Source organism: Clarias gariepinus, chromosome 5 (genome assembly GCF_024256425.1).
Source record: "Clarias gariepinus isolate MV-2021 ecotype Netherlands chromosome 5, CGAR_prim_01v2, whole genome shotgun sequence".
Taxonomy (NCBI): domain Eukaryota; kingdom Metazoa; phylum Chordata; class Actinopteri; order Siluriformes; family Clariidae; genus Clarias; species Clarias gariepinus.
The window spans coordinates 24,293,519-24,319,088 of NC_071104.1; the positions used below are offsets into that span (position 1 = coordinate 24,293,519).

Sequence of the window (25,570 nt, forward strand, 5' to 3'; positions counted from 1 at the left end):
TCTCCTCCTAAAGGATCAGTGATGATGCGGTGCTAGACACTTCCGGAATCCTGGAGACAACTTGAAAAATGCCATACCCCTTCCCTAATTTATACTCTGATCTGTAATTTTATCCACAATTGCTCCAGTTTGAGCATTCTGGCTCTCGGATCCGAAAGCCTGCAATTACTGTATAATTCTTCGCAATTTTAGATGTCCTAATATGGACTGTAATTTTTGCGCAAGACAATTTCCAGCTATTTCAAGCATCAACATTGTCAAAGTTGCATGTACATAATAAATGGGAATATATATATGCATAGTTTTTAGCATAACATCTTGACTCGGCTATAATTATATCCGTTTGGAGCCTACGCAAAATTAGCCTGAATTGCGTGGTAACTGCTGCTTTAAATTTTTAAAAATTACTCATAATTTTCCCAAAGATTACCAAGATCTCGAGTGCACAATGTCATCAGCGTAATGAGGAGTAAACATTTATGCTAATAATCTGCAATTTTTCCCCCAACAGCTATAAAGAGGGAAAATAAAGCTGGAATTTTTCAGTCTTGTTCAGCGCGCGTGCTGCTAAAGCTCCTAGCCCTGCTTACACGATGCTCTTGCAGGGACCCGAAGCGTCCAACCCAACCAATGACCACTGGATACTAAACAATTAATCATATATGAATATACGACAGATCTGCATACTCATTTATCTTACAAAAGGTAAGTATAAAGCTTATCTGTTCCTAATGCTTGTCATTGTTAATTTTTCTCTATTGTTTTTCGCTCAATATTCCAACAAGACATCATAATATGTTTAATATACATTAGATTTAAACGAAAACAGGGATATTTTTCTACTTTTTCAAAAACTCATCTATCGTTGAATTTGAGACCGACACAAATGACATCATCTGATTAAAATACCTGTTATAAATAACCATGTTTGCATTGCATTATCTACAGGTTAATTCAAATAAATTTATTGCTATAAACAATTCTTTGTTTCATTTTTGTTTCATTTTTACACCTGTTTACGATTTATTTCTTGGGCTTAACGAATATTACAGAAAATATCAGCCAATGCAGATATATAAGAGTAAAGGTACATTGCTATAGTAACATAGACATACTTAATTTTTTTACTCTAAAAAAACGAAACTGATTCTCTGTTGATTTTTAAGCTAGCCTTTCTGTCATTTGTAGGACAAAATAAGGCAGCCCTTGTTCCATAATTTCACGGCAGCTTTAATTATTCCAACATTGTGCTATTGCTAATTTTGTGCGCTCTTCCTATTGACAATCCCTCGGTATACACCTGCAAGCAATTTGCCAGGCTTACTTATGAGCGAGCCGCAGCGAGGGGGGCTGTCGTGCACCTAAGTCGCTCTTTTTTCATCGCACAGCAAATTTTCTTTCAGTGTGCTATCTCCTTTGTTAACAAAAGATTCCACGTGCGAAAAAAATTGCTCATAATTATCCTGTAGATGGGAAACTGCATTAGAATAAATAAGGGCGCAATGACTGTAATTATGTCTGGTTTGATGGGCTCGGCTCGTAATCAAGAGGAGAATATAGTGAAATAACGCTGACCCTCTCCGCTCCACAGCTGCATACCCTAGCCATGTGGCAAAAAAGGAAAATACATTTTTACTTGTTATATATTTTATCTGGCTATTGTCTAGATTAAGGGTGTATTTTTATATAGTCAGTGGACTGTATAGTCAGTGGTTCTATAATTAATCGTGCAGTTTTGTTATACAATGTATGTTTCATTAATCACTGCACTTTTGTGCATAGACAATGAATAAATCTTGGTTTAATAGCCTGTGACCATGCGACAGGATAATTAAAATAGTTTTTTAATAATTAAAAAACAGCCTCTATTCTTGATATTATATGTTTATTACTACTTACAAAAATATTATCACCCATGTGATTTAACCTTAGGATAGCAAAGGGAATCAGAATCCGTCATGTTATAATAATAATAATAATAATAATAATAATAATAATAATAATATAAATAATAATAATAATAATAATAAATTATATTTATTAAAATTTAATTATATTATAATTATTATTAGTAGTAGTAGTAGTAGTGTTAGTAGTTTAATAGTAGCAGCGGCAGTGGTACACGAACTGAAAAAGCATGACCAAATAATGTTAGTTTCGTTGTTGCTGGTCGTAGCTTTTAATAAAAATTTTATTCGATTTGATTTTATATTTTTGACGATAACTGAACCAAATAAAAAAAAAATACCAGCAGCCAAAATATATAATCCTTAATATATCCATAAAATAGATTTTAAAAGAAATATTTTAAAAAGAAAATTACTCATGTTCTGTAGATATAGGTCTTCCGTGGTCTGTGTCTTTTCTTTTGGCCACTATGGTTGGCCCTGTGGAACATGCTGTGGGCTTTCCTGTTCCAGTTATAAAGTTATAAAGTGAGAGGCCATGTTTGCAGGCCCCACATGAAGAACGTCAAAATTTGTCAGAATAATTACTGCACCCTCTGCACTCTACACACACACACACACACACAGTTGTATCCTGTTAGGTGCTGTCTAGATTAAGCAGTAAGTTATGTAAATGATAACTGATCCAGGAAGACTGTTTAGATGCGTCTTAAATTGTGAAGCTATTGTTTTCTAATTATTGTTTTAAAAATGCATGTTAATTTAGCTTTTTTTTAAACTAACAACCATTTTTTAAATAAAAATAAAAAATTATGAATTTTCATATAGCCTATATATATGTGAAAATACTTAATGGATTTTCCATTTTCGTAAACGATTATTTAAATGCGCTCGGTGTGATTCGAATGATTCAGTAAAAAGCGCAGTTAAACTATCCGCGACAACCAAGTGGTCTTTCGGGTTTGTCCGTAGTCCCCCCACCGACTCTTACCGGTCCCTCCACCCCCCTGCCCCTTTCTGCAGGCACCTGTTTCGCGCTCAATTATTCACTTAACACATACGCGTGCTATTCACCCGCGCCCGAGGTTTGTTTCAGCGGCACAAGAGCGGAAAGGAGCTTATAGCGGCTAAACGAAGAAGAAGAGGAACAAGCACTCTTATTGTAGGAGGATTTGCTGTGTTATAGAAACCAGCACAGGATTAATCGGCGATTCATCATTAAATAAAAGTCTAGCAAAGGAGCATGTAATCACCCCGAGTGCGGGAAATACATACATACATGCATACATAGCAAGGAGACAGTGAAATAAAATAGTCTTTTCATATATTTAAAATATTGTAAATGTTTATATGGTTAACTTTAGCTCAGAAAAAAAATCTTGTAATTTTTGCCAGCTAAGCCTATTAATTTTCTTTATGATTGTTGCAATGACGACATTGTAAAATATATTTTAAAGTGTGAACTTTACTGTCAGAGTTTGTACACACATTGTACACAAATCCATAAAACAAACAAACAAAAAAAACAATAAATTAATTTGACCAATATAAAACTATTTCGCCATGTAGAACGCTAAACACATTAATTTGTAATAAACATACTGGGGTCGAAATCCTTTTCACATCATTAACAGCACAATCTTAAACATGGCTTTTTCTGTACATGATCTCTAAACACTTGTGTTGCTTTGTGTCCGCGGGGGATGCTCTTACAGCACCGACAAGCACTCGGCTTAACAAATTCATCTCGAATTAAAGTGGAGTGTTGCTCACTTTAGTGCAGCCATATCTTTTTTTTTAAACATTCATTTTAAATAAACATACAAACGGACATAATCGAAATCTAAATAAGTTACTTTAAATAAACACACAATGAAGCTCCACACAGCCAAAATTACTTAAGTTATCCTATAAAGATTTGCTCTTTGGAATCAGGAAAACCAGGCTCTTCGCATGATTTGACCCTATACTATTTGAAATGCTCAGATCCTGGTACAGCACAACTCATTCACCCTTCTCTGTAGAAAATATAGTCTATGCAAGATATGTTTTTGTGTGTTTAGATATCAACAATTGACGGCTGTAAAAAGGCAGAGTGTTGCTTTTAGGTAGCTAAACCATGCCAAATAAACGCATTTGTTCCATTTTCCAGGCAAAAATGACAGTCTGAAAAATTATTTTCTTTCACTTGTAACAGCTTTATATAACGTTTTACACACAGTAAACTGTCAAGTTAAAAAAGGAAATATCAGGAGCAGCTTCATTTGACCCAACTGTCTGGGAAATCCGCTCTGATAGTAAAGGAGGAAAGCGTATTCCTTCGCAGCAGACGCTTCTTTCTCAGTGTCTCGGCCTGCGGGCTGTTGTTGCCAGTATGTCGGTGTGCTTGTGCAGTGTGCTCCGGTGTGATCGCAGTGTGTACTGTATGGTCTGAGGGCCGGAGAGCCGGGCGGCAGAGTCGCGTGCTCCCCTCATCCGGGTCCTCCGCGAAGGAAGAGGGGCGGGGTCCGCCAAGCGCTGCCTTCACATTAGCTGTGGCTGCTGCATAGAGTCCTGGTGCGTGGTGGGATACCAGGAGGTGTAGCTCGGGATGTACGAACTCGGTGTACCGACGGAGGTTTTAACGCTGGCGGATGAGTTCCATACGGGCGCTACGGGGGGCGAGCCGGCGCTAAGTCCGCGGCCATTGGCCAGTGCGCTCGTGTCTATGCTTCCTCCGCCTTGCTTCATTAACTTCTTGAACTTGGATCGTTTGTTCTGGAACCAGATTTTGACCTGCAAAATGAGATTCATGTCAGCAAAACGACGAACACGTTAAAAAACAACAACATTCATGGATTTTCAATTAAAGAATAAATCATAAACAAGGCAGAACTTGTTGCGTTGTGTGATGAAAAAATAGGCAACTAGATTAGAATGTATAGCGTCCACAAATCATAAGTAAATAATAGCCGACATTTGAATTATGTTATTCTTTTTCAAATACAAATAATAAATCTATAATTAGGGACAGCAGAGAGGTTGGAAAGCTAAACAAACGTGCACCAACAAAAAGTCTTAAATATATCATGTAAATTGTCCAAGTGCTTCGGTCATAAAAAAAGCCTAATTTAAAAAAATAAAATATTAATATTAGAATATACATTATCCATATATAAAAGTGGGATTCAAACAATTTTGAATTATGAATTAGAATCTCCCAGTTAGAATGGTTAGTTCCCAAATGAACATTTATGTAAGACGCGTCCTCACCTGGGTTTGTGTGAGCCCCAGAGAGGCGGCCAGTTCTGCTCTCTCCGGCAGCGCCAGATACTGCGTCTGCTGAAATCTGCGGTTCAGTGCCTGCAGCTGAAGGCTGGAGTATATTGTCCGAGGTTTGCGGATCTTTTTTCCCTTCCCGTTGAAGCGAACCTCCCCTCCTTCAACTACCGTGCTTTTCTCCGTTTCTGGTGCTGCAAGAAAAAGGAAAAAGAAAAGGCGCTCATGATGAGAGTTAAAGTCTCAGAGACGCTTGCAGCGCGCCGCGCATTACTGTGCTAGTTTTAGCTCCAGCCTGCAGTTTAGGTATAATTAGCGTTAATTGCATACATTGTTTATAGCATTACGCAATAAATAATTACCAAGCCTAATACCCACACATCTGGACTACTTCAGTCCAGCATTCTCACTGTGAGCCGAAAAAACAAAGGCACGATTAAGTTAGATATGAAGGAAGGAATAAAGCCATTCTTACCTGCGTCTTCTAACCGCGTCTGCGTTAACGCCGTGCTGTTTTGGTAAGTCTGAACGCTACTGAGATATGGACTTGAAGAATGGCTACCGACCGAGTTGACGTATGGGTAAGCCAGCGATCTGGGGAAAGACGGAGCGGGACTGTACGAGCTGTCGTGCTGAGGATGACCGGCTGAATGTAAACAGTGCATTGAATAATGTCCGTGAGACATAGATGAAGGCGACATTTGTTGACTTGGTGGCCCAAATTCCATGAAAACGCTCTTTCCTGAGACGGGGCTGTTTAGACTCTCTGGGATTGTGGTCATTGTCATGTCTTCAGTGCGAATCTTCCTTCTCCTGCCTTTTTTGTTTTCTTCTATCTCAGTGAAGGATGGATCCCAATTTAAGCTCAACTGATTTTTTCACTTTCCATTCATAAGAAAATGTAGTTTGTCTCTGTGAAAAGTCTAGGTGTGATGCGGCGGATCTACACAAACTCGCTCAAACGTTTGAATCAGGGAATCATGAATATTTATCCAAGGTGCTTTCTGATTGGTCCACCCGCTCCAGGAGTGGCGGGGATTGGAGATCTCGGAGTAGGGTCCGAGGAATATGATAACACAAGAAATAAGACAAACATGAGAGCCAAATTTTCAATGCTAAAAGGGAAATTCAGGGGTGGGTCACTGAGAATTTTTTTTTAATCTCTCGTTTATTAAAACAAATCGCCTAGACCGAGAAACAAATAACTGACATAAGACATTGGTAATATTCTGTTGCATAAAACATGCTCAATGAACACATTTCTAATGTCTGACTGAAACTAGATTTAGTTAACAGCTGACTTGGAGTACTAATAAGCAGCTTATTCTTTTGTGAACCAAATAAAATAATAAGGCAGTCAGATTAAATAAAAATACTCAAGTGTAAACAGACACACACAAACGTTTAGCCTAAATTTACGTATATTATTATTATTATTATTATTATTATTATTATTATTTATTGTTATTATTATTACTACTATTATTATTATTATTATTACTTTTTGCAATGATCGTTATTTTTTATCGTTATAAACTATTTGTAACATTTCAAAATAACAATAAAAAACTTGTTTTAAAACACACTTATTATTGCTTTCTATGCTCGAAGCACTACACAAATATGATTAATAATAAATGGCCTATCGCTTTTGTCTGTGCCCTTATTGTTTCAGGGACAGATGTATTACTAGCTTCATTTGATTAAATGCTAGTCTCAAGTGCTGAAGCCACAGCTGAAACCAGTTAAATTTGCATAACACTGTTGTTTAATTTTCATACGCATAATTAGCCATATATTTAACACTTCCACTGGTATGCAGATTCAAATCACTTCGAACCCCTAAGCGACTGTAAACGCACCTGGACTAAATTCTGCATTTCAGTGAAAATATTGCGCCCAAATAATTACAGTTTTTCAGTGTCATTGATAAACGATAGAATATGCAATAGAATAATTTAAGTCTAGAGTCAGAGTATTGCATTTACGTTTGCACAGACATGTTACTTACAGCAGCGAGTACTATTTCTTTGACATTTAAAAATTACGGAATCCTAATTTCTGATATTTTCCCCTGCTACCTGTATCATTACTGACGATGTAACATTTTTCACATGTGGATTTAGGCGTTTGGTTTAAATGTGACAGGTTAAATAACAAGGCGCTATTTATATCTGGTGGTGCCCTGGGTCATGACCCTAAATCACAAAGACCTCAAGAAAATCGAGCAGATAAAAGTAAAAAAGGCAACGGGCATTTGGTTCCATGTTAAACAATAATGAATAGACGAAGTAAGTGTTTAGATATTGTAATAATAAATACTCTTTGGAATTTGCCATGAAGCCCTGAGTTCATGCCATAAAAACATGTTTACATATGAACGCTAATCTTTTGTGCTATCTAAATAATGGATGAAATAAACAAATAAATACGTAAATAAATAAAATCACTTGGAAAAAAAGCAATCGAAAAGAGGAAAGTGAAGGCTCCAATTACTGTAAACATCAAATTAAATAATCTCCCAATATCCCAATCCCCTCTACTAATTGGTCCGAATCTTAATTGATTTTATATTCTATGGGCTTAGAGCTAGTTTATAATGTCTAACCTACAGGTCCTGGTTAACCCACAAAGGACATGCATCATTTAGAAACCTTGCAGGAGGTCCGAGTCAGACTGAAGCCACTTGGGATTTGGATGTGACGCAGTCGACAGGGTTAAGACAAACACATCTGCCCAGCTGCATATTTATATATGTGCTACCAAACAAAGGTGTCGAGTTTGTAACATGGCAAGCTAAAACGGATATATCAATATAGTTTTTCGATAATACGGTCAATGAACATTTATTCTACACATGTCTGATTGTTTTGAATTAAGGTTTAAGAGTAGCTTAACCTAAACAGGTGACAAAGAAAGACGGCCATACCGGTGCGCTCCTTCCCGGATCACAGCTTGATTTTTAGTTTTCACTGTCATTCTCTTGCAGTTGAACCCTCAGACAGCGCTCCTTCCAAATCTCAATGTGCTTTAAATTAACCGCGGCGAAATTCCGTTACTTTCCAAATTCCCACCGGGCGAGCAATGCAGAGCAGAGCAAGGCAGTGTAGAGCGACGCACACGCTCCAAGCACGCAGTTCTCTGTACTGACGGTCACATTCAGCAATTTTTGTGTGATATCCCCCCCAAAATCGGCTCCGAAAATTGTCCAATTTAAAGCAATTTGTATTTGAAATTACATTCACAAACTACCTCGCAAAGATTTTTTTCATCAATGGCAAAAATAATAACGGCATTACAACCAACAATTATCATCATTCAGTGCTGCGGGAAGATTTTTACATGGAGCGTGGCTTAGACTGATAACTGTGATTATTGCACTTGGTTATGGGATCTAAGACTGAAATTGAGGTGTAGTCTACATATGCACCCTATTTTATTATAGGTGACAGATCTCGACTGCAGATAATTTTACAAACAAAAGGGGAAAACATAATTCAGTACTGACTCTAATAATTCTGACTTAACAAAAAAGAAATGAAATTAAAACAATGATGTCAAAGATAGCAAGTAAAACAACACAACACTCCAAAATTAATATTAACAGGGTAAAATTAAAACATTGTCAAGGCAAAATTGTGGCACAATTTCAATATATAGGTCAATCCAAACGCAAGTTTCGTAAGTAAATACGTAAGTATGTTAGAATATACACATTAATATATCCAATATATCTGGCACATTACATTTATATATTCCCTCTGTAAAAATAAAAATCTTTAAAGTAATAAAATTTAGACGAATACGTAGCCATAATCACGAAACTATCCAGTGGTGCGTTTTAGGGCCAAATCTACATAGCCAATCCAGTGTAATCCTGTGTAATAGGCCAAAAACAGTATACCAAAGGATTAATTATGACCATCATTAAACTGCAAGGGGAAAAAAATAATGTCCAAAGTTCACTTTTACTGCACAGCCGTGACTTTATCCAAATATTTTTGTGTAGAAAATAAATCAGAGAAGCCGCTTTTTACAGTCTCATTAATTATAATAAACTGGGGGAAACCCACGTGCTCCATTTTACAATAACCCAGCTTTTTTTTTTTTTTTTTTTCAAAAAAAGACACTCAAAATAAAGCGATACACAAAACCATGAGGTGGAAGACATTGAAAAAAAGACACATTCAAGAAAAAAGAGATCCTCACGTTATTTTAAACACCTGCTATCTTGTACTTTAAAACCCTGTGTGTATGTGTGTGTTGGGGAGGGGTGTCCTTAGGTTAGAGACAAATACTATCTCCACTCTCAGATGGGGAAATACCTCCCTGACAAAACTCAGCGACAGACAGTTAAGTTATTGCTTCGTCTCCGGCATGAAATCAAGCGCAGACATCCGTCCTTTCAGTATAACTCGATCCGACTGTAAAGGGACTTCCGACTTGTGGGCCAGAGAAAATTTAAAGCAAAGTCTCTGATTAGTTTCTGTTATTGGTGGCACAAGATTGGCTGGAAGATTTAATTGCTTCAGTATGAAGCAGACTGACTTCCTCCCATGGTCAGGCTGACCTGTGAGATGTCCATGTGATAAAATGCGCTTAACAATATAGACAATATAGACAATAACTTCATATACACATCAGGAGAAATACGCTTTTTTGATGACGTGGTACTAGCTATAGGTACCGTTGGCACCTTTAGTTTAAGGAACATAATTAAAAAACAGAATCTATTACACCATAGTAAATTAACTATGGGCTAAACTTTATTCTGAAAATAAATCATGCGAGAATAAGATTAATGCCAATTTCTCATTTAAATTGCTACATGTTGCTACATTATGTATGTAAACTGCTACAATAAATCTTCTTACATTAAACAGATTTCTTGGCATATTATTTCTCAGTTTTATGTGTTAATATAAATATTACAAAAACACTTTTTCCCTTTTGTTAAAATAAAGGTGCTCGTTTATACTATATATGTTGAGCACTTAAAATCACTGTAAACACACACACAGACACACACACACACAATCACACACAATCACACACAAACACAAGTTGTTCACCGAGATACACACATAATAAATTATAGTGGGTATAAAGAAAAACTCTCAAATGGATTGTGCTTCTTCACATGTTTGGATTAAACAAATTGACCATAAGTGTTGCAGTTTAAAAAAGCATTAACTTCACATTAACATAAACAGCTCAGCTGAGTGAATAACAGGCAGTCTGTCCGTTTGGACATGTGGCCCAGTATTTAGCCAGAGATTTGCAATTACACCTTATTTACACACTTGCTAATATGGATTCATTCCTGCTCCATGGCATTAAGCCCAAAAAGGGACAAAAACTGATCAGATGTAATGATCCAAATTCAGTATATTTAATCAACCATGCAGGATAGAATAGTGCTTTACTGGACCAGGTTATACTGGATCTCTATTGGATGGTGTAAGAAGGGCATACCTTCAATTTTTTGCTCCACTGAGTTCTCATAAACAGAGAGAGAAGGCAGTGTAGATGTGCTCATTCAGATTCAGAACAATTTCTCAGAGAAGGAACAAAAAAGGTGTAACACCATAAAACCTGCCAATCGATACAGAATGATTAAGCGATGTTAAATGTTACTTGCACATGGGCTATTTATTTTAACAGTTTTTTTATATTGACAAACAGTTTTGATTTCAAATAATGTTTTACCTAAATTATAGATTAGTGTGCTTAAAAAATTATTAACAAATAAACATTTATTAATAAGTTCATAGAATGTCAGTATGTCAGTCAATAAAAACATTGGTATATGTATGTGTGGGTTTAAAAATTATTTCAAACAAGTTACGAGTTATTAACTGCCTATCGCAATAAGTGAAACCAGCTAAAAGTCTCTTCCTCAGCAAATTACAATTTATGATGACATACTTTAAAACATAAAATAGGCTACTGATCAAAGCACTAAAGTACCTGACTTTAGTAATAGAAAAAATATTTGAAATGAATAGTTATTCCATTATTACAAATACAATTTTGATAAATAATTACTCAATATAAATTAGTCAATATTTACACTGTAGTGTATGCATAGGCCATATAAATGGAGATGAATTAACGCAGAGTTCTGGGCTTCATTTGCCCATCACTGCTGTGTTCTCTTGCCCAGCTGCACACACTCAGGCCACAGTGGGAGAGAGTTAAAGGGGAGCCCTACCTCATGGGTCCTCTGGGAGAGCAGACAGGAATAATTGTCTCCAGACCTGGCCAGTGGTTCACACCTGCAAACAGAAACAGATCAGAAACAAATACACACGCACACACGCACACACACACACACACACACACACACACACACACACACACACACACACACACACACACACACACACACACACACACACAGAATAGACACTAACATTGACATCTCTCAGTGCCAGACAGATTATATGCACCCTCTGAGATTCCAGCAACAGGAGCATATGTATTTAATTTATTATTACTACTTTGTTACACAACATAGTAATGGAAAAATATTAAAGAATCCAGAATAATCAATATAATTCAATAGAAATTAATTGGGTTTAATACAACTCTAACATGATTAACAGTTATTTTAGTTTTTTGATGACAAAGACGTTCTACAAGCACAATTCTGTGTACAGATTGCTCTTTTACTATTATTTATTTCCTGTTATCCTATAAAAACAATGATCAGTTTATTAAAACAGTACAATAGTAATACAATTGTAAGCAACTCTTGACATTCTGCTTTCTTGAAAAATGCTTTCTTAAAGAAATCACCAAAAATATATATATTTGTCCACCTAAAATGCTTGAAATCATGTGAAAATTTAAAAGTGGACAGGATAAACAATGATCGGTAATTAAACGTATGGTTTAGTGATAGTTTATGGATGATGGAGTTAAAATGACAGGTGACCTAGGTGATCAGAGTAATCTTCTATCTGTCTCCTATCTTCTACAATTATCTTCTTCATTCCTCATCTCTCACTTACATGCTTGAACCCTGAATCCAAGACAGGCTAGGTAAGCCCAGCATGGAGTAAACAGAGACTGTCCAGCACTACACATACAATGTACACACCACAGACATGTCAGTGACAGCCCAACAGCCTTTACCATTATCATAGCAGCAGGGGTCAGAGGAACCTGCTCAGCCTCCTACCTGCGCCAAAATTGCCCTCCAAAATGAGCAATTACCTAAGTTGGGTGCGACTGGTAGTAGGAAAAAAAAACATGGCCCAATAAATGGTGGCTACTTAATGCATCAACAACAGCAAAATGAAACGGCTATAAAATTGTCACTTGTATTTCCTTGTTGTGTCCACAGGCCAAAGGGCTGAGACAGCCAGTGATCAAATCTTCAAACTAGGCAGTAAATTAAAATCCACGAAAATCATCCCCTGTTAAAGCAAAACCATTTGGTCTGGTATGCAGTGTAGTTCGGTCCTACACTTACATTTAACCAGCTGGGACTGGGCACAGAGCTCAGACCGGGTGCGGAAAGCATACACCATAACATGACTAGCTAAACTATTTGTTTAGTCTTTTCCCCGATTCCTATTGAAACAAGGTTTGATTGCATGGCTTAAAAGAAGCATCTCTTTGTCCAATTAATGGCCTCGTAAATGAGGAAACATGCAAATTTTCCAATTAAATAATTTGCTGTGCCTAAGCATGGTGCGAGATGTTCAGCTGCGGGGGCTGCGGTGGCATGGCCCTTTTCAGGCTTTGTTAAGAGGTAAAGCCTTGAACAAAGACAGAAAGAGGTCAGTCCTCAGCGACACCTGAATGCTCTCCCTCTTTTCTCTTCCCCTTGATCCCTTCAGCCAGCCTGTCATTAGCCTTAATGATGGAAAATTGTCATGTTGATGTCTCTCTCCCTTTCTACCCCTCTCTAGCACACGCTCTCTTCCTCTCTTCTCTCTTTTGTATAAGTAGTAGGTGGAAGCTCCATTTATTACAAAGTTCTTTTTTGCCTAAAAGCCAGGGACAGAGCATTTGTGGCATGAGGGGGAAAAAGGTGCTTGGATGCTCTTTCCATCACTGGGATAATTATCCCCACTGTGACCTTAATGATCCTTCGTGTTCGGCCTGCGTCTCCTGCACGCGCCCAGCCGCTCGGCTCCAGGCCCTCAGCGGCTCCTCTCCTCTCCCGATGCCCTGTGTCAGGGAATATGAAAACCTCTATAATGAAACCATTTTATCTGATGGAAAAAAAAGGCTACTAGAGCTTCACTTGCTACAAAGACGACTCAATTATATGAGTAATTGTGATAATTTTCCTTCCATTCACAGCCCTTTCTGAAAGGGAAGGAAAAGGGGGAAAACAGAGAAACGCTGAAAGGGAAATTACACGGACAATATCGAGTGTAGAAAACGGTACACACTAAAAACGACTGCAAGAAAAGTGCAAGACTATAAATAAATATGTTAATGTAGGTGGGCCATACATATGTGTAGCCGAAGCTCGCAAAGAGAAGCGCGAATAAACACACACAGATGAGATAGATGTCCAGAGAGCAAATAATAGTATGATAAAAGTAGATGTGCAGCTGTCTGAAAATTAAACCTCTTTCTCCTTCCTATTGACAAAGCTGAGCTCCTGCAAAAGCACCCCAGTGGTTAGAGATCATTTGGAGCCCTGTGACAGGAAAAAGGATAATTACGTCTCCAAGAGAGGCAGGCGGACTGACGCGCCCTTAAGACGCTGCCGTGAATGCAGGGGCTTGATAGAAGGCAGAAGGAATAATTTTGTGCTTTGCTTTTTCCTTTATTCTGCAGAACATGTTTTGTTGGGCGGAAGACAAGGCAGAGAGCACCTCTGAGTGCATTAAACCCTAGGTGTTCGCAAATATAAGGTTCCTCTGTCTATCAACCGCTACCTCGGGAAAAAAAACTCTTAAATGCATTAAAATGTCTCTTCCATTCTCCCTGCAGACAGCAGTGCCAGTGAGATATGCATTAGTTTCTATTTCGCAGCGGGAGTTGGATTTTCCTCACAACACGAACAACATTCTGGATTCCTCTTGGCTAAAAAGGAGCCAGTCTACAAATACAATCTTTCATGGAAAGATTAAATGTCTTGGGTTTCAGTATACATATTGGATATTTATAATCATTCACACCTATGTACTTTATTACATATTTGACTTTTCCTTTTGCATGTATAATTGAATGTTTTATGTATATATATTATTTTTTTTTTTTTGCAATGCAAATAAATCCATTCTAATACGTACTTACCTACTTAGTTCATCCAGTGGTTTACTACATTTCTATGACATTAATTGTAGTTGTAAATATTTGGTTAATGAAATAATCATTTATGGATAGATTTAAAACGAATATATGCATTTTGGTAATAATTATACAATTGTCAAACATGATATAGAGTCTATGACACATCAGGCATACTAACCTAAAACTAATATAATTTTTTTTTTATCTGAATAAATTACCTGCATATTCACAAGGTGAGAAAATTGTTTTGCTCAGTAACACTCGTTGTTGCAAAAGATTGTTATACATCATATTATTTATTGTGTTAGATCAGCCATTGAATCATCAATGGCAAGTGACAGATTTCTTCACAAGTCTTAACTATTATTGCACCTGGGCACATAAGATGTCAGATTTAAAGCAAAGGAATAGTGGTTTCAAATGCCACAAACAGTTTCTTCATACCCACTTTTCTTCCTGCTCTGAAGCCCCCCTGCCCCCCCAACCCTTAAACTGTTCCCACATGTATGAGGTGTGACCCCCTCAGAGCACAGCAATCTGGCTAAATCTGTCCAGGCTGAGACAACCATATCACAGCCTGGCAGCACAAATACTCAGATCAGACTCACATGATGGCTCACTGTTGGCTACCATGTCATCAGTTACATACCAGAGCCCCATCTCTTCTGCTCCACTGGACAGACACCCTGAGAACCTCTAAATGCCTCTGACTGGGTATCCTGCTCTAAGGAACAAAGTGCCACAAAATCTTATCTGTGTTGTACTTACAAAATGTCTATCAGTCATAAGCTCTGCTTTCCAAAACAACTCAGAGGCTGAAATGTTTGTGAGATTGTTGAATGGCACCAGGTATGGAGCTCAATATGACACAGAAGTGCAACAGCAGAGTCTGAGAAGAATCCAAAGCAAAAATCACAGCCAGACCTCAGTCACAGACTAATAGCCATCAGTGGTTAGGTTGACGGCCAGATGATAACATTCTGCCCTACTGCCAGGCCGAACTGACTTTTTTCCCAGCACAATTATAGCCCATAATTTCTACCATATAATACAAAAATATGCTATGTGAAACCCAAAAATCCAACCAGATGCACCAACATTATAAAACAACTAATGCTCAGAGAACTCACCAAGAGGTTTAGCTCATTATCAGTTACTATGTGGAAATAATTTATAATGACCTAAACACCACAGAGAAAAATATTAAAAAGAACTCCTCACAAAGCTAAAGTATGACAATAAAGTAAATCAATTGGAGTACAAACCGATTATACTTAAATTATTAAAAGGAAAAAGGGTTATCAATCTCCAAAAAATATTTGCAACCACATGTGGATGATACACTAAGATACTGTATTTGATGGGGTTTTAAAAGAGGTAACATTCTAAATTAATTTTAATGTTTTGGTTAAGTTATTAATTACTTCGTTTCAGTTAAATTAGAAATGAAAATGAATCATAAATGTAAGCTTCATGAACAAAAAACCAGACCATTGTTGCATTAGGTCTGGTAATTCTATGATTTTAAGGTAATGAGGAATACATTTAAATATTTTTATACAATAATAAATTATTGTCAGTGGCATTAAACTTTTTTTTGTCAAAGAGGTTATATAAAACCCTAATGCAACATTCGAAATCAAAAGCTAAACAGCTCAGTTATTGAGCAACTAGCTTTTAGTCAGTTTAATTTCACAAAGATAAGTGAACAGCTCTTTTGTACATAAGTATCACTAAAGGGAAAAATCAAGTAAAGCCTTTTAACATATTTTTGGGGATAAATAATATTTCTATAGACGCTACAAAAGCTTTAAAATGATAGATGTTGATTTTAGCATTAATATGTTTAGTTTGATCAAATATATATATATATATATATATGTTTGCGCATATACATATACTGTATATATACATATGTACATATACACACAGTATCCAGTCACTTTATATACAGATATACAGAGGATAACCTGGACCAGCAAGAAAAGGCCATTCAAATGATCTCCAATGGCCTGAGCATTTCTGTAACCCAGCATTCCCAGCTCCATTCAGGGGTTAAAGGGTTCCTAATGTGTCTGCGAGGCAGCGGGCTGTCAGTGGCTTTAATAAATACAGGGAGCAGTGTGAGAGAAAAGTGTAGCTGTCTCTGTAGAGTGACACAGGCAGGCCAGCAGTGCCGATGGCTCCTCTCTAATGACAGAGCAAGGTAATGACAGAGCCCGCTCCCTAGCAGCGGGAACAGGAAGATCAATCTGCAGCCAGAGACGGAGGGATGGAAGAGGAGGAGGAGAAGAGAGGGAGGGGTAGACATGGCAGTGTGATTTTCTATTACACTCTTGCTCTATGTTAGCTTTGCTCCCTGTCTCTGCGTCGTTTCTGTCTTGCTGCTGCCACTCTTTTTGAGGCCCATGCAGCGTCTGACCAGCTTTACATTAAAAACACCACAGATCAATAGCTATTACCACTCCATGTTAGGGTGATACGCTGTGGATCTCTGCTGACATCCTCACTCTCTCTCTCTCTCTCTCTCTCTCTCTCTCTCTCTTCCTACCTCTGTCTGTCTCAGGCTTTCTCTGCAGCACTGATCTCAGAGCACAATATTCCATCTCACAGCCTGGTCCAAGGGCACCTGGAGTTCAGTACAAATTGAAAAGCACCAGAGAGAAGGCAGAGGGAACAGAGTTGAAATAAAGTGAGGGAGGGAGTAACTAGCCAGCATCCGGAGCACAAATAAACAGCATTCCACTTTCTCAATCTACTGTTTTTCCTGTGCTACTGGCCATGCAAAAAAAAAAAAAAAAAAAAAGCCTATCAAAGCACATCAAAAACCTTGCCTGCCAGTCTAGGCAGCATTTACATATACATGGCAACTGAGGGCTTATTTATGAGATCTGTTTGTGAGAGAAATACTCATTTTGAGATCAGAATCGATAAGATGTTTCTCCTGAAGAGAAAATGCTGTAACTCGAGAGCCATAACAAACAAAAACATTGGTAGCAATTTGAAAAGAGTGTGTCTCTAAGAAAGCTTGCCAAAGATAAAAACACAAGAAAAAATAGCAGACAACATAAAATTAGCAGCAATTTGAGCTAATTTCTGTTTAATTGTCCTTTGGGACGAGAGTTAATCTGCAGATCTCTTCATTTACCAGAAGCCTGAACAAAAATAAGCAGTGCTGATGCAAACAAGAAGGCTTTCTAAAACATTAACACAAAGAGCTGATTATTACTCAAATTCCACAGTCATATACAAAAATCATATACATTTGCAGCAGATGAATGTCAATCTTTATTTACCATAAATACAGTGAAAGTTTGGTTAGTATAAAAGTGCATAATTATTTTGTTCATTTCTAATCTGCAGTTGGCATGTGGAAGGAATACACCCTGGATGGAACAGCAGATTAAATCTGGTAGGTCTAATTGCTTTTACGTGATACTCTTATTTTGTCCCCTATTTAATATCTGTATGAAAAGGCCAAGTGAAACTTACAATATCATAAGATTTTAAAAGCAATCGTTTTCTCCGCTAAAATCACACAGTGCTTTTTGAAACAGTGGGGTGTATGAAGTTATGTTTTACAGGCGGCATTTCTTTGCATCATCATATTTCCATAGAAGATTTTTGTAGTACAAAATAATTTGACTTTTACATAATGATATGGAGGTGGTATGGTGGCACAGTGGTTAGCACTGCGGCCTCGCACCACCAGAGTCCAGGATTTAATTCCTAAATTGCCTGTAGTATGTGTGTGTGTATGTGTGTGTATGTGTGTTCCCTGCAATGGATTGCCATCCTATCCAGGTTGTACCCCACCTTGTGCCCAAAGTCTCCTGAGAGAGTCCCCCCTGATACCCCGTAAAGGATAAGCGATATAGAACATGAATAGGCCTAAATGAATGAATGAATAATGATATAGTCAGAGGTTCAACAGCAAGGTAAAAATAAACCAGTCTCAATCTGTAGATGCTTTAAAATATTCACACAGCAAATTTAATAAACTGTCATCAAGTATAAGGGACTATAAAAAGATTATTGTCCAAAAAAGAACAGAGAACTAATGTGTAAAAAATTATAAATTGAGTTAGCATAGCAAGGTTTTCTGCCCATAACTCAAATGCATTAAATTTTTTTAAGTCATTGTTTGCAAATGAATAACTGTCATATCCCAGATTAGGAACAAAGTTCATCACATGCCAGTGAAGCTACTGATTTAAATTATATCATTGCAGATTATGCAAAAATATTAAATTTTTGCTCTATCAAAACAAACTTGTACTGAAGTACACATAAGTCTGAGGTTTGCACCCCTATTAAATATACTAATACTGTATCTAATAACTATAGCATCTATACAATACATTCTTTAAAAACAAAACTATATAAATTGATGTTTAATACACATTCAACTGAATAAGTGCCTTTCTAAATAAATATTTTTAACACAAATCTTTGCATTGCCCTGGGTAATTTTAATCATGAGCCACAACATCAAAATGGTTTTTTATTGTTCTACAACCTTTACCTGTCTTCTGTCATGTCTACACTCTTAACACTTTTCTCCAGAATTACTAAATGCAATGTTTCTCCTGCAGAACAGAAAAGACGAAACCCTGACAAACCCAAGTCCCTATGGCTCCAGGAGTTTTCTCCATACTGACTGCTTTTCTGAACCGTACAGGGTGTTAATCAGGAGGAGAGGGAATTCCCAGTGCTGAGCCGAGCCAAGAGAAGCAGCAGCCCTGAATACCTGTCAGGTGTACGGTGACATGACATTGTTTAGCCAGAGCAAGATTGATTGTGGAAGGCCAAGACAGTGAAGACGTTGCTGATGGGTTATGTTTCTGATTGCCTGAGAAATGATGCCTGCATTATCTGTAGTCATGTCAAACTGCAGAGAGATAGGGAGAGGGGAAGAAAACAGCAGAAAGAGAGCGTGGAATAAGTCCAAGATCCGCCGTTAAACTCTAATTCTTTCATTACCAAACTTTAGGCTTGAATCTCTGTTGAAAGTGTGTCAGAAGCATAATTTAAGCATAATTTTCTGATGTTATGTGTCCAAGCTCTATATGTGAGAAATGTACTGATGACACTGAGATTCGAATGGCCTTTCAGATAATTATCCTCCCACTTCAACAAATGGACTTGACCATGCATGTGGGATTTCTTCACTGCTGCTTCTGAGAATGTGCTCCTTTGAATGCTAGCTATGTTAAGAGCTCCTATGAATAACCACTGTACATTTAACTGGACACTTAAGTATCATTTTGAGAGAATGAGACATTACAATGACAGTTTATTTTTCCATCCAGCCCCTAAGTATGGCATATCACCTAGAAAATCCTGCATAATATAATTATCTCCACAAGTAGATCATTATCTGTAACATATTATTAAGAACAATTGATTAACAATAATTTGTAGTTTAAAGAAATGGACTGTCCAAACATTTGAGTAAAGTGACCTCATGTATTATGTACAGAAGCAGAGAAATCCCATATTTCAGATTTCCCATATTTTCTTTTTCTTATTCTGTCTAGCAATCCCTCCGTGACAGGAAAATCTGATTCCAGTCTTTTGCATACTGTGTGTGTGTGTGTTTGTGTGTGTGTGTCTGTCCGTCTCACAATGACACAATGGTTGTCGTCACATAGTCTGGGGTTGTAATATGCTGAGAGTGGACAGAAAAGGAGATTGTACATGAAGATGAGACCAGGTCGGCTCTCACAATGCCCTCATTTAGTGAGCTGAGACTTTCAGGCTCAGTGGCCGCTGGCCTGTCTATCTTTCAGTCCTACCCCAGGAAAGCACTGTTGCCCTGGGGACAATCAGAACATCGACGCCTACTCAGCCCTGCACATCAACCACACATGAATTAGATTGAGTGACTAGCGATATATTGCATAGATACCATGAATGGAGTGACTACAACGATTTATTTTGGATGGGCTATTTACGACATTACCAGTGCAATAATATAATTCAACTAGCCATCAACTTTTATTTAGATATACCACTTCCCACAAACTTCCATTTCATTTACACACCTCTTAGGCTTTAGGGTAATGTCATTTTGCTTCTGTAGGTTGGAAGTGTTGACTAGCCCCTTTTAGCATAAGGATATGGTGTAACAATGCAGTTGTTGACAGGCCGGAATTACTAGAACCACCCACTTCTAGAGTTCCCTCCCACAATGGTATATACACTATTACAATTCAGCTTTTACTGTACAGTCTCTTACTCTTCACTGTTTTTCATTACAAAACTGTATTTTCTCTTTTTATGAATAGCGCCCTACCGGGACTGTAACACTCAGCTGTTTCCCTTATTAAATATTTCCATTAGAAGAACAAAAAGAAAACCTTGTTTGGCAGTTTCTTCTGTTTTTGAACTTTTCAAATGACATCATACAGCAGTTGACAAACGGCTCGAAAAATTAAATCAACACATTACAGAAAATAAACGTTGAAATGTATGCAGCTTGGAAACATTAAAACTGGTAACGTAAGTAAAAAGAGAAAAATACCTTAATCTTTATTTAAGGATGAGAATAACTGGCCTGGTGCAATAAAATCTTAGAAGAGGAAGAATGTTTCCAAGAAAAATGTAATCTAGTAAATTTTATTGTAACAATTAAACTCTTGTATAACTAAGGGCCGATAATTTGAATCTCTATATAAAATCCTGCTCAGATCTCAGAACAAACGAAACACCCTGAGACAAGACACACACACACACACACACACACACACACGAGCATACGCGCACCAGGACCTAGCTATTGCTGAAGGAGTAATCACAATAGGTATGTAGATGGCTTGTGTATGTGAATGCATCTCTATGACAGCAGGAAGGTTTAGAGAGGAGGATTGGGGGGGGGGGTGTTCTGTGATCTCACAGAATCGCAATCAGGTTGAGAGAGGAGCCCTGAGGGGCCAAGACTGCCCCATCAACAAGACCAAGTCTTGTGCTTAACTCTTTACTTTCCAAATACTTAGCACCTGAGAACCAAACAGCAGAGCCCTTCACAGCAGGATTCCTGAATACACTCACACAGATTTCCAGAAAGCCATCAAAAGACTCTCTAACAGCATGCTCATATTTACACATCTCTAAGCAGATTCCCTCTTTCCCGCGCTCTCTCACACACACAGGTAACAGCAGGATCTCTCACTTCAGACTAGCTATAGTGCACTCATATAGGGAGGAAGCCTCTCTTAATACATTCACACACTCGCACAGAGGGATGCCACTTCTCAGATCTCTAGTGGTCTTTACTCACATCAGGCAGCCTACAGAATCGATGATGAGAGGTGCTTTCGGATCAGGGACACAGAATTCCCTGTCTAGTTGACAAGGCAGTTCACCAGTGGCCCGATTTGTGTCTTCACTGATGAGCCGCATACAAAGATGACTCACTAATCACAAGGGCATCCTGGATAAAAGTGTGGATCCGTGTGCATTTTTACATTATCCGGATTAGTTTGCAAGCATCCCCTGCAACAGATTATTAATATTCAGGTATTCACCATATAAGCATAATCCCTTTCTTCCTCTCTCTTTAGAAACACACACCGGGTTGATGAAAAGAAAGGGAACTGTGCTACTCAAGCATGTCTAAGATTGGACACCTGATTACAAATTTGCGTAATATTGGAACCCCAATACAGTATGTGTAAGAAATATAGGGATTCCTTCCACATATGGAAGGAGTTTCCATTGAAGCAAATCTGATGTTTTTTTTTTTCAGATTTCTGCCACATGGAGGTCTAAAGATTGATGTTAGGTTTTTCAAGTCACATTTTTTCTCCCATTAACTTCAAGAGAAATGAAGAGAAATCTATTTATAGCTCCCGTAATGTACATGATAACACCAACAAACTGGTTTTGAAAATGCTACACAGTAGGCACACGTAAATTAAGAAAAATACAATGTTTTGTTTTTAATGAATGTTAAATGGTACAGCTGCCAAATTACTGTGATATAAGAAGAATTAAACACTTCTGTTTAAAAGATGATTAGCTATATAATCTAACCAGGCTAATATTTACTGATATAATGGTTAACAATGGTGTTAACATTTACAACAGCTGGTAAAATAATTAAATGACAAATCCCACCAGTCATATGGCTTAGCTATTTAATTTTATAGCATCATAAAAATAATTGTAATCGATACTTTATTTTAATGTAACATTGGATACTTTTATCCAAAACCACACCCAAAGAAGGTAAGGGGTTATGGGCCCTCTTCAAGGGCCTAGAATTATAACCACTGAGACATAACTGCCACGATTCTCCTTTAAGGATATTAATTATACAGTATAATAAAGATACAGTAAATTCCATTCCTAATGTTGTGTTAAATGGAGATACAATGCCAGATGTGCTGGTCAAAGCAGCACCAGGATATGGTGTTGGGGTTGAGGACCTGGGGCAATCATGAGTAAGGGTGATGGGAGGCCTCAAGGTTCAGGGTTGGGTCCAAGTGCAAACACTGCCAGTGGGGGTGGGTGGGACTGTTTAGTGCTGGGATATATTGGTGGTGGTGGGAAACAAAGTTCAGCTGGGGCAGAGCTCTGGGGAACAAGCTAGTTGTGCACGAACCTGTACATTGACCAGATGGTAAAGCGGTAGAGAGGCACAGACAGGTGGGGGGCATGTTGATGCTTATTTCGGATTTTTAAAAAGTCCTGGATGTCTGGTAGTTGTGAAAAAGTGATGCTTCAGAATATATTTCATTTTAACTTCATTTTACATGCATAGTCAACAGAAGAAAAGTAGGGTGTGGTATTAATGGTACAGATGTAGTAACATATGATGTTATCCTGACTCATGGTCAAGTCATGTGTTCCAAGCATTGCATTAATCAATCCCATGTTTAGTCTACCATCCTGCAAGGAGGGAATACTAGATAATGTTTGTATTTAGCAGTTTCCAAAGAGACAAATACTACAAAATAGATTCAGACTGCCCTGCAATCTGTATCAGGGTTGAAGTTAGAGAGTGGTTTTCAAGTCTTCCAGGTTATTTCATAGAGGAATTATGCATAAATAGACAGGAGAGGAAGAGACATTTTGTTCATTAGTTTGCTGTCCCTTGGGAAGAGTGGGAGAGAATAATATGGGAATATGAAGCACGAACTCAACACTGCTGCCTCAGAATAAGCGTCATCTTCACAGGCCATTGCATAAGTCTACACTATCAATCATATTGGAGCACAGGACCTCCCCTTTGGACTTCTGCACTGTATTACGTTTATACCACTGACATCTGATCCAAGAAATAATACTCATCATACTGCATGTAGACAAGAAATAACATTAGTCTACACTAAAATACCAGGAAAACTATTGAATCCTAGACATCCATTCAGCAACACAAATAGAAAGAACACATGTGTTCAGGCCATTATTTGTAATCACTGCGAGAAAGTATTTTGTTGTAATGTCCTATAAAGACAATCCCTTTTAAACGCAATATAAACTGCAGTTCTGCATGTAAACTAGCAACCCCCCCAAAGGGCAATGAAAACACGGTTTAATGCAAAACAGAGGAAAAGAGAGGACATGATCAGTAAAGCACTTCAGCTGAAGATAAAAGGTTCAGGTCGACTAAGGAAGCTTTAGTAGTGTATGAGAAGAGATGTTTTTGCTATGCCCCTTTGTAGGCTAAGAGCATTGTTCTCTCTCACACATACAGTAATGGGAGAGACAGTCCTGACCCTGGCAGACTGAACGCAAAGCCTTATGGGAGTCTCTTTTCACATGGTCCAATTATATCCCCATGGTGCAGACTTGAATTCGGTGCTTCATGTGAGGACATCCACTCGCATTCAGCTGAACACAAAATCAAGAAGCAACTCGTTGACTAAGCTGTCGGAGGACAGGGAACAACCTGAGCCGTTTCACTGCAGAGGACCATAGAACAAGAAGCGCTTTGAGGGGTTTTGATGAGACCTAGAGCAGTTTGAGTGAGCCTACAAACTTCAGGGGTTAACCTCCCCTACAGCCAAGCAAAATACTCCAAGAAGCATGCAATTACAGCTTCAGTCAAAGGGCATGCGCAATTTCCAGGCCTATTTACACAGTCGCGAAGGGCCCCCCTTCAACCCCCCACCTTACCCTGCCTTCAACAGAATGATCTGAGCAGAGCATGATTAAGGTGGTGTCCTCTGTATAAAACCTTTTATAAAAATTTTTTTTTTTAAAGTTTTTCTACAAAACTGTGTTTTGCAAGTTGTAATGCTTTAAACATACTTCTGAATATTTGATGCTTAGCATAGACACATTCTGTCATTCAGAATTCATTAAAAGATTATGAAGAGCTAATGAATATGTCCCGACTGTTATACTCAGAATGGTGTAGAGGTTCTAGCTTCCCTCTGGAAGTGCTATAGCGTGGAGGCCTTCTAGATCTGTAAAGCTGCACAGCTGTTGGCCAGCACCAGGATCCAAGGGCCCTCTGTACTTCCTCCTCTCACATAGACGACAGCCTGGCCAGGGGGCACAACACTCTAATAATAACAACATTCAGCATGCAGAAACCAGGTCACTCCTGCCCTCCTCTGACCTCCCATCACAGCACTGATGTCTGGACAAGAGCCAGTGCACAGACCCAGCAAGGGAATGCATATTTTCATGTGTGTGAAAAATAGGCAGAGAGAGAGAGAGAGAGCGAGAGAGAGAGCGAGAGAGAGAGTGAGAGAGTAAGAGAGCGAGAGAGAGAGAGTGAGAGAGCGAGAGAGAGAGAGAGAGAGAGAGAGAGAGAGCGAGAGAGAGAGAGAGAGAGAGAGAGAGAGAGAGTGAGAGAGCGAGAGAGAGAGAGAGAGAGAGAGAGTGAGAGATTGTAGGCCGCAGGGCTGCAGAATACAGGGTACAGATCACTTCCTCCAGATCCTGCAGATGACTTTGGTTATTTACTTTAAAACGTATTTTTTAACTTTTATTAATTATTCAGCAACTACACTAAACTACTACACTAGCCTTGTGTGGCTTTTCCATATAAATATTATGTCAATTTTACATAAATAAAAAAATACATTTGTTAATGTACTTAATTCTATTTAATTAATTCTAATAATTAATTAAACATACTGTAAACCAATCACTTTTTATTTATTTTTGTTTAAATTACATAT

At 38.0% G+C, this 25,570-nt stretch overlaps 1 protein-coding gene and 1 long non-coding RNA gene across 2 annotated transcripts; one reads left to right on the top strand and one right to left on the bottom strand.

The window, feature by feature from the left end:
- Positions 1-563: 563 nt before the first annotated feature.
- Positions 564-20,121, top strand: LOC128523772 (uncharacterized). Its single transcript, XR_008360450.1, has 3 exons — positions 564-705; positions 17,793-17,841; positions 19,025-20,121. It is a non-coding gene; the product is annotated as an uncharacterized LOC128523772 (long non-coding RNA).
- On the bottom strand, positions 3,372-6,561 carry dlx1a (distal-less homeobox 1a). The gene is made up of 3 exons (XM_053495895.1): positions 5,641-6,561; positions 5,160-5,359; positions 3,372-4,682 (listed from the first exon to the last, which is right to left on the bottom strand). The coding sequence occupies exons 1-3, from the start codon at positions 5,951-5,953 to the stop codon at positions 4,431-4,433; spliced, it is 765 nt and encodes a 254-aa protein (XP_053351870.1). The 5' UTR covers positions 5,954-6,561; the 3' UTR covers positions 3,372-4,430.
- Positions 20,122-25,570: the final 5,449 nt, after the last annotated feature.